The sequence below is a fragment of the Cervus canadensis genome, chromosome 25 (genome assembly GCF_019320065.1).
Source record: "Cervus canadensis isolate Bull #8, Minnesota chromosome 25, ASM1932006v1, whole genome shotgun sequence".
In the NCBI taxonomy this organism is placed as follows: Eukaryota; Metazoa; Chordata; class Mammalia; order Artiodactyla; family Cervidae; genus Cervus; species Cervus canadensis.
Window position 1 is genome coordinate 52,454,187 of NC_057410.1, and position 9,444 is coordinate 52,463,630.

At 42.9% G+C, this 9,444-nt stretch overlaps 1 protein-coding gene across 3 annotated transcripts in view; it reads right to left on the bottom strand.

The window, feature by feature from the left end:
• Window positions 1–8,558, bottom strand: part of TPH2 (tryptophan hydroxylase 2) — a 116,781-nt gene extending 108,223 nt beyond the window's left edge. For 2 of the 3 annotated variants that reach the window (XM_043447290.1, XM_043447289.1), the window contains exons 1-4: window positions 8,256–8,558; window positions 4,145–4,166; window positions 3,159–3,381; window positions 560–712 (exon numbers count right to left, since the gene is read on the bottom strand). In XM_043447290.1, coding sequence (XP_043303225.1) covers window positions 560–712; window positions 3,159–3,381; window positions 4,145–4,166; window positions 8,256–8,412 — 555 coding nt within the window. In that variant the 5' untranslated portion in view covers window positions 8,413–8,558. The remainder of the gene's footprint in view (window positions 1–559; window positions 713–3,158; window positions 3,382–4,144; window positions 4,167–8,255) is intronic. The other variant, XM_043447291.1, reaches the window with a different exon arrangement.
• Between the last annotated feature and the right edge of the window lie 886 nt (window positions 8,559–9,444).

A 9,444-nucleotide genomic window follows, 5' to 3' on the forward strand; every position in this document is an offset into this window, starting at 1 on the left:
GGGTGCCCTTTCCCAATAAAATCTCTTGCTTTGTCAGCACGTGTCTCCTCGGACAATTCTTTTCCGAGTGTTAGGCAAGAGCCCAACTTCGGGCCCTGGAAGGGGGTTCCTCTTCCTACAACAGAATAACGAGTGCCTATACTAACATATCTCATTTTATGCCATCAATGTGCTCTAGGACATATGCATGATTCAAACGTGAACAAACTGAATCAGGCTGCAAGCTCTTGATATTTAAAGATACCTTCTTTGGCTTCTTTTGTGTTTACATTTCCGGGTGTGAAGCTCACACTTTCAAATTACCTACTTCCTCACCTGACAACAGTATGCAGAATTATGAATCGGCTGACTCTAAGTTAATAAACCATGATTTCCACGAATGTTTATTTTATTGTTTGACAGACTAACCCCTCTTATAGAGTGTCATGAAGTTTGGTCTCTTTGAACCTTTCAACACATTATCTAGAAATGGACTCAGTGATATTTCATAACAGATGACAGGTTTGTAGACCAGCACAGAGACAGTTTTAAAATTAGATAATGACATTTTTACATTCACCTGGAAGAGTTTCAGTGCTTTGACCAATCCACCAACTTCATTTTTCAAGGAGAATACAACTGCCGTCTTGCCACTCTCAGTAACAGTGTCATTTTTGCTGCTTCCCTTGTTGCCTTTTTTATCATCATTTTTGCCAGAGTTAGTTTTATTTAGCTTTAAAAAGGTAGAAACACACATGAAAGTATTAGTTAGGATTCCAGAGTTCTCTGTAACCAGATTCTTTTTCAGACATTCCATTCATATGCTGGAACCCTTAGCAAGCATACAAACTCAAGGAGAAGTTGCCAAGTCACTTATAACTATCGATCATAAGTACTGGTCTAATTTACTCATGGACACTATTTTGAAATGCTCAAAGATATCATCCAGTGGTTGAAATTAAAGGGAAATCATATTTGTTTCATTTTAATAGCAACAAAAACCTGACCATCATAAAGTCTCTTGTGTGAATAACTCCCTTCTTTCTAACAGATTTTACAGCATGAAGTTTGATCTGTTAGCCTAGTTGAATTATATCGAAGATATATTAATTAGTAAACATAAAATTAAGCTATGTTAATTACTAAACATATTTTTCAAAATAATTTTTTAATTAATCTTAAAAACAAAATATTAATTTTGTTCTGAAATATGTCAGGACATGCACTAAAATTGACCACCTTACTTTCTGCAGTTAGATCCACATGGTCAATGTGAGTCTATCTGCAGAAGTTTAGCACATAGGAGTGCATTTAATGAAGGCCACCTGTGTCAGCAGATATCTGAAAAGTGGCCATAAAAATTCAGCTACATGAAAAAACTGAAGAAAAGAAAGAAAGATGAAGGAGAGGAGGGAGGGAGGGAGAGAGAAAGGAAGGCAGGAAGAAAGAGGAGGGTAAAAAGAAATCAAGAAACAAAGAGACTAGCTCATCATTAGGAGCCAAGAGTAGAATCTGAGAAATTGAAAAATATTAGCACTTCATTGGCCAACCAAGATACCATAATAATACATAACTAAGTAATGACTATTGGTCCTATTGGCTAAAGACAAAAATGACAGATTCCAGAAACTTGGATCATATTGTCAGAAATACACAATTAAAAAGCTGGAAACTTACTCAGCAGAATGCAAACCGGAGTGTACCTTTCCATGTTCTTTATATGCAGATGAAGAACTGGGCAAATAGAACGTTCTCCCTGGCAGACAGTGATATAGTGCAGTCATACCCATCTATTACTTGCTCATGAAACTGAAACATGCACATTTGATATGGAACCCAGTGAACAGTTCTTTGTTATTTTCTTCCTCTCACTTCCCTACTGGCTTTATTTTCACATATTACTATTGCCTCACTCACTAGATTTACATATCACAGAAATAAACATTTTATAATTTACGACTTGAGGGACAAAAGAAGTTTATGCGGGCATTGGCATTTGACAGTATGTTCCATCATTAAAAGCTCGAATGTTGTAGTGCTCTCAACATCTGCCACAGATCTTATATATTTAAGTAGTATTTTCTATATGAAAGGGTTATTACGCATTAACCATAACTCTGAGTTTTCCTTGTTTTCCTCCCAGAAGGTCACTGTGGCTTCAGAATTCTTCATTGTAATATCTCATTCAAATATTCATTTCTAACATTTAAATGTTAGAAAACTTATTTATGTTTTAGACTCATTTTTGCAAATTGATTTAAACAGTTCTTCAAAACTTGCCCTGATTACTTTCCAACATTTTTAGGAGTAATAATATACCAGTACAATACAACCCTCTGGCACATAGTCAGAGCTATGATACTAAAACAGATTTTTCTATAATACACATTGAATTGTAATTGGTTGATTAACTCTGGTAGTATAGTAATGAAATATCATTTAATATTTTTAATAACTAGAAATCTGAATACATTTTTCATTCACTGTCTTCTTTATCAAATCCTATGATTATTACCCCATATCAGGCTCTAAAGCCTGCAAAATGTTACTTTTTTATTTACTTTTTTTTAATAAAACTGCCTTTAATATTGAAACAAGTGGTGTATTGCTTTCATTACCCCATCAGTTAAACTGAAAAATAATGAAGTAATGAGGAACACAGGAAAACTTTTGAAAGGAATCTGATCTTTCTCTTATTCCAAAAAACAGCATCTATAGACAAAAACAGAAAATATTACTTTGTGTTTAAAGACCAGGTTTTGTAGATGGAAGAGGGTACAGAAGACACAACAATCTTGCAGGAACCACAGAAATCCATTTTATTTCTTCTCCCTGTTCCAACTCATAATAAACGATCCTCTCAAAAATTCTGCACACTTATTTTGGTTGTTGATGTAAGACATTATTTCATACAACTTCTCATTCTTAACATTCGGGAACTTCTTTACTTCAACTCAAAAACTTTGAGGAAAGAAAGTTGTGCCCCGTAGAGATCAGGACACCTGCTTTACTTTATGGAGAGAGAAAGAAGGGTGGAGAGAGGCAGCAGGGAGGCAGGTTAGACAGATGAGGAAGGAATTAAGGGCGTGTGTTTAGAGTAGGTGTCCCAGCGGCAAGGATAAGGCTGTCCCCGACCTGGAAAACCCTCCTCTAGAGAGTGCCCACTACTCAAGACTCACTGTTGAGCTGGCGAGCAGCTGATGCTCTTCGGGCACTGCTGAGTCCAGGGAAAGCCCTCTTCTTGCCCAGTATTTACTGGAAAACATCATCATTGCTGGCTGCATGGGTCCCGGTGTAATTTGCTTCCTCTGCAGCAGGGGGACGAGCAGGGCAGCAGCCGCGGTGAGGTGAGAGGGGCTGGCCGGCGGCGGACCTCTCGGGGCGCTGACCAGAACCCTGGTGCTGAAGAAAATGCAATGCGAATCTTCCCCTTCCAGGCCCTTTATATGAGTGACTGGGGACTGATGGAAGGCTGATTAGAAAGAAACTCATTTCTGGCTGCCGATGGCCACAGTCAGATTACAGACCTGAAGCCTGGGGTTATCTGTGTTCCCCGGGCTCTTTGTTTGTTTCATAGGTCGAGTAGCTGCTCGGGCGTGGGTGGTGGGGAACAATACATAATGGAGTGCTATTTGTAAAAGAAAACATCTGTCCCCTGACCTTAGCTCTCATCTCTCAAACCTGCTACTGGCAAGCTAACCTCACCCTTAAGGTAATGAGGAATTCAATGTTTTCCAAAAGAAGGAAAATAATTCGAGAAAGATCAGTATTGCAGAGTCCCTAAGCCATTTTACTTTATGTTAATAAATTTTTTCTGATCTGATGTGTTATGACTGTGTGAGTGGAATTGTGTGTGTGATGGTGTTCATAAAATGCACAGCTTCCCAGTTGTGTGATAAAACTATGCAGTGATGTTTAGGCAACTGTAAAGGAAATGTGAGGCTGTGATTTAGCCACATATATGCATAGTTGTAAGACCTCTTCAAACAGCCATTTTGCTTTATTGCATTTCTTTTCCATGGGGGTGGTCTTGATCCCTGTCTCCTGTACAATGTCACGAACCTCCGTCCATAGTCCATCAGGCACTCTGCCTATCAGATCTAGCCCTTTAAATCTATTTCTCACTTCCACTGTATAATCATAAGGGATTTGATTTAGGTCATACCTGAATGGTCCAGATGTGCAGGCTGGTTTTAGAAAAGACAGAGGAACCAGAGATCAAATTGCCAACATCCGCTGGATCATCGAAAAAGCAAGAGACTTCCAGAAAAACATCTATTTCTGCTTTATTGACTATGCCAAAGCCTTTGACTATGTCGATCACAGTAAACTGTGGAAAATTCTGAAAGAGATGGGAATACCACACCACCTGATCTGCCTCTTGAGAAACCTGTATGCAGGTCAGGAAGCAACAGTTAGAACTGGACATGGAACAACAGACTGGTTCCAAACAGGAAAAGGAGTACATCAAGGCTGTATATGTTATGCCCGATGTCCGAATCCCCGAGCGGGGAGAGAGAGAAGGCTTCCAAGACAATGCAACTCGCAAAAAGGGAAGTTTATTACTGTCTCGAGCCAGGGCTTTCTGCCACAAAACATCACAGTGGTGCAGGGTCAGAAAGCGCCGAGCTCAAGCTTGGTACACAAATTTATAAGATATGCAAAAGCGGTTAGTAGCTGGCTTAAGCGGATTGGTTACATGTTTGCAAAGTAATTCTATCGGTACAGACTTTCACGGGCTTTTCAGCTCTCCCTTTGTTCTTACTGGGCGCATATTGATTGGCTGGCTCCAGGTTACCTGATGGGGGTAGGGAATCTTACCATTTCGGGGGAAGCTAAAACTTAGGTCCAGGCCGCCCGTCATGGTATTAACCCTGGCAGCCTCACAGTATATTGTCACCCTGCTTATTTAACTTATATGCAGAGTACATCATGAGAAACGCTGGGCTGGAAGAAGCACAAGCTGGAATCAAGATTGCTGGGAGAAATATCAATAACCTCAGATATGCAGACGACACCACCCTTATGGCAGAAAGTGAAGAGGAACTAAAAAGCCTCTTGATAAAAGTGAAAGAGGAGAGTGAAAAAGTTGCCTTAAAGCTCAACATTCAGAAAACTAAGATCATGGCATCTGGTCCCATCACTTCATGGGAAGTAGATGGGGAAACAGTGGAAACAGTGTCAGACTATTTTGGGGGGGGGGCTCCAAAATCACTGCACATGGCGATTGCAGCCATGAAATTAAAAGACACTTACTCCTTGGAAGGAAAGTTATGACCAACCTAGACAGCATATTAAAAAGCAGAGACATTACTTTGTCAAAAAAGGTCCATCTAGTCAAGGCTATGGTTTTTCCAGTGGTCATGTTTGGATGTGAGAGGTGGACTGTGAAGAAAGCTGAGTGCCGAAAAATTGATGCTTTTGAACTGTGGTGTTGGAGAAGACTCTTGAGAGTCCCTTGGACTGCAAGGAGATCCAACCAGTCCACCCTGAAGGAGATCAGTCCTGGGTGCTCATTGGTAGGACTGATGCTGAAGCGGAAACTCCGATACCTTGGCCACCTCATGCGAAGAGCTGACTCACTGAAAAGACCCTGATGCTGGGAGGGATCGGGGGCAGGAGGAGAAGGGGACGACAGAGGATGAGATGGCTGGATGGCATCACCGACTTGATGGGCATGGGTTTGAGTAAACTCCAGGAGTTTGTGATGGACAGGGAGGCCTGGCGTGCTAGGATTCATGGGTCGCAAAGAGTCAGACACAACTGAGCGATTGAACTGAACTGATGCATAGTTGAGACACTAACCCTAGAATCTTCCTCACTAGGTAGGAAGGAAAAGGATATGAAATGTCCATATAATCATTCCTTTGATGACTTCAAACTAGAACAAGTCCAACAATTTGAAATGCATAGATCAACTGATAACTTACCATTCAAACTTTAGTAAGTCATAAAATTACCAAGGAAAATATTAATAGCCTCCTGAAGGATTGAAGACTCTTGATCAAATGGACATGTTTATGGAGAAACAGATATAGGGAACAGACTTATGGACATGGGGAGAGGGAGGGAGAGGGTGAGATGTATGGAAAGAGTAATTTGGAAACTTACATCACCATGAGTAAAATAGAGAGCCAACAGGAATCTGCTGTGTCGCTCAGGAAATTCAAACAGGGGCTCTGTACCAACCTAGAGGTCCAGTGGACAAGGGAACCTGGCGGGCTGCAGTCCAGAGGGTCGCAAAGAGTCGGACATGACTGAAGTGACTTAGCACACACGCACGCCAAAGGTTTACAAAATTAAAAGGTGGCTGAGGCAGGATTTATATTCAGGCAGTTTGGCTCCAAAATCCATGGTCTCAACTATTACATTAAACCTTTGAGTATTCCAAACAAGGAAATAAAAGTAAGCTCAAGAAAACATACATAGATTATTTCATCTAGAAGAGGATTTGGGAAGATGTATAATTCAACAAAGATTTGTTAAGGACTCACTCTGTTAGGACTTCCCTGGTGGCTCAGACGGTAAAGCGTCTGCCTACAATGCGGGAGACCCAGGTTCAATCCCTGAGTCGGGAAGATCTCCTGGAGAAGGAAATGGCAACCCACTCCAGTATTCTTGCCTGGAAAATCCCACAGATGGAGGATCCTGGTATGCTACAGTCCAGGGGGTCGCAGAGTTGGACACGACTGGGCAAGTTCACTTCATTCTGTCAGGCACTGAAACCACGTCCTGGGGATGCAAAGATGAGGTACACTGCCACCCTCAAGCAAAGCACAGACTGGCTGAAGGAATATACATGCAAATAAATAAGTGAAACAAAACATCGAATTCTCTACAGAAGACAGTAAAAGCACAAGGGACAGAGTGCTCAGTGTTACCTTAGGGGAGTTAATTGGGCCTTTCTAGAAGCTGAATAATTAAAAGTGAGTTTGTGTTTATTAATTGGAATGGATAGGAGATAGTGAGGAGGTGATTCCATGTAGACAGAACAATATAAGAAATATATCGACAAATGATGTTGCTCAACAAGAATGGAGTGTGGGCCAGGGCAAAGGTGCCCTTGAAGGATAAGGCCGAAGGGGAAAACGGGATCCAAATCCTGATAAATCTTGAATGGCGTTCAGTGGGCTTTTCACTTTATCACCTTATCCTGTAAGGGAAAGAGAGCACTTGGAAGGGCATTAGGCAAGGCAACAGTGTAACCATCTTGGTATTTCAGAAAAGCAGCAGCTTGGGGGAGGACCTAAAGACTAAAGGTATAAACCATTTAGGACGTTAAATAGTCCAACTGGGGGACGAAGTAAGCAATGAAAAGAATAAGAGATGTTAAGGAGTAAAATCCATAGGATAACATGTCTACTTGGATGTGGGAGCAGATAAAAAGCTCCCAGAATAACTCTCAAGTTTCTGACTGGGTGGACTGGGTAAATTACAGTCTCATTCATTGAACTAGACCACACATAAATAATTGCAAGTTAAGAAAAAAAAAAAAGAAACTCTTAAAAGTTAGACCTTATATACATTGCATGTGAATGACCAAGTGAAACTGTCCAATAAGCATTTGAATATATGGGTTTAAAACTTGAAATGAGACCTAAGCTGGATATAGAGCTTTGACTATTGTCAAGTACTGAATTGGTTTAATACAGCTTCACTCACAAAGTATATGTTGTTTGAGAAGACAGTCAAGAACAGAAAACCCTGGGGAACATCAAATTTAAGAAATGATTTAAAACAACAACAACAAAAAAAACAGAACCATAAAAAGGAAAATAAGAAAGGAAAAATTTCAGAGAGGTAGGAAAAGCAAAGCCAAGAGAAGGTAAGTTTTGGGAAGACAAACATGAAACTTGAAAAACAGAATGAAGGACTGAGTGTTTGTAAATCTGAATGCCAGGACTGTTGCCGTTGTTTAACCGCTAAGTCCTATTTGACTCTTTTGCAACTCTATGGACTGCAGCCCTCCAGGCTCCTCTGTCCACGGGATTTCCCAGGCAAGAACACTGGAGTGTCCTTGCCGTTTCCTTCAACAGGGGTCCTCCGGACCCAGGGATCAAACCTACGCCTCTTGTCTCCTGCATCGACAGGCGAGTTCTTCACCAGAGCCACTGGGAAGCCCAAGCAACAGTACCCTGGGGGAAACTGCTCCGCCCCCAGAGGCCCTGTCTGCTGGTTCCGGGGCGGCTGCACCTCTCCGAGGCAGGTAGGGAGAGACCCGCAGCCGCAGCGCACAGGCCCAAAGCTCCCTGCCGTTTGTAACCTCAGCCACTGACCAGGAAGTCTGTCCACGTTCAGACAAGGGGCCCCATGCGCCTGGATCTCGGGCGGGAAGAAACTGCTAGCGCAGCATGGAGAGAAGTCTCTGGGCGTCGTCGGCCGCCGCCGGAGCTCCACCCCACACATCCGGGGTTTCAGACATCCCTGCAGCATACAAACCAAAGGCCGTGGCCACTCGGCACCTAAACTGGCTTCTAGGCACACAGGACACCGGAAGTGGTCAAGGGACTCAGCCTCTGCCCCGACCCTGCCGGCAGCGCACCATCCAAACAGTCCTGTGGCAGCCCAGCCGTGCCGTAGCGCAGCCGTCGTGCAGCTCCGCGGCGCAGCGGAAAGGGGCGGAGGGGAGGAGGGGGCGGGGGGCGGCGGGGGCAGGGGAGAGGGGGGGCGGCGGGGGGAGGGGAGGGGGGGACGGCGAGGGGAGGGGGGGGCGGCGGGGGGAGGGGAGGGGGGGGCCGGCGGGGCAGGAGTCAACGGGGTGGGTCTCCTGGCCAGCAGGGGCGGGGTGAGGGCCTGAATATTGCTTCTGAAATAGAAGGTGAAGTCCAAAATAGGAAGAAGACTCAACTTTCAAGCTTCCATGGCTGTAAATGGTGGTATTTTCGCTATTTCCAACGAAGGAATAAGTTTTGGGAAAAAAAGAGGGGAATAAAGTTTTGGAAAAAGAAGAGTGAAATTGAGTTGACTGCAGTACTATAAAGGAACTTTAAATAGCGTGCAATTATAAATGTTAGACTGGAATTTGGGAAGTAGATTAGAGCTATGGATAGAAATCTGAGAGTAATTCAGTGATGTTAGCTGGCACAGGCCATGGACTATCCAAATAAAAGAATATAGAGAAACATCCTCTCTAGAGAGACTGGAATCCTTTTGAACTATTGAGGGAAGTATAAAATGGTACAGCCTCTGGGAAAACAGGAAAAGGATTCCTCAAAAAAGTAAAAGAATTATGGCATGATTTAGCAATCCTAGTTCTGGGTGTGTGTATGTATATACATATATATACATGAGTCCCTTAGTCATGTCCAACTGTTTGCAACTTCATGGATTGCAGCCCACCAGGTTCCTCTGTCCATTAAATTCTCCAGGCAAGAATTCTGGAGTGGGTTGCCATTCCCTTCTCCAGGGGATCTTCCCCACCCAGGGGTTGAAACTGGGTCTCCTGCATTGCAGGCAGATTCTTTA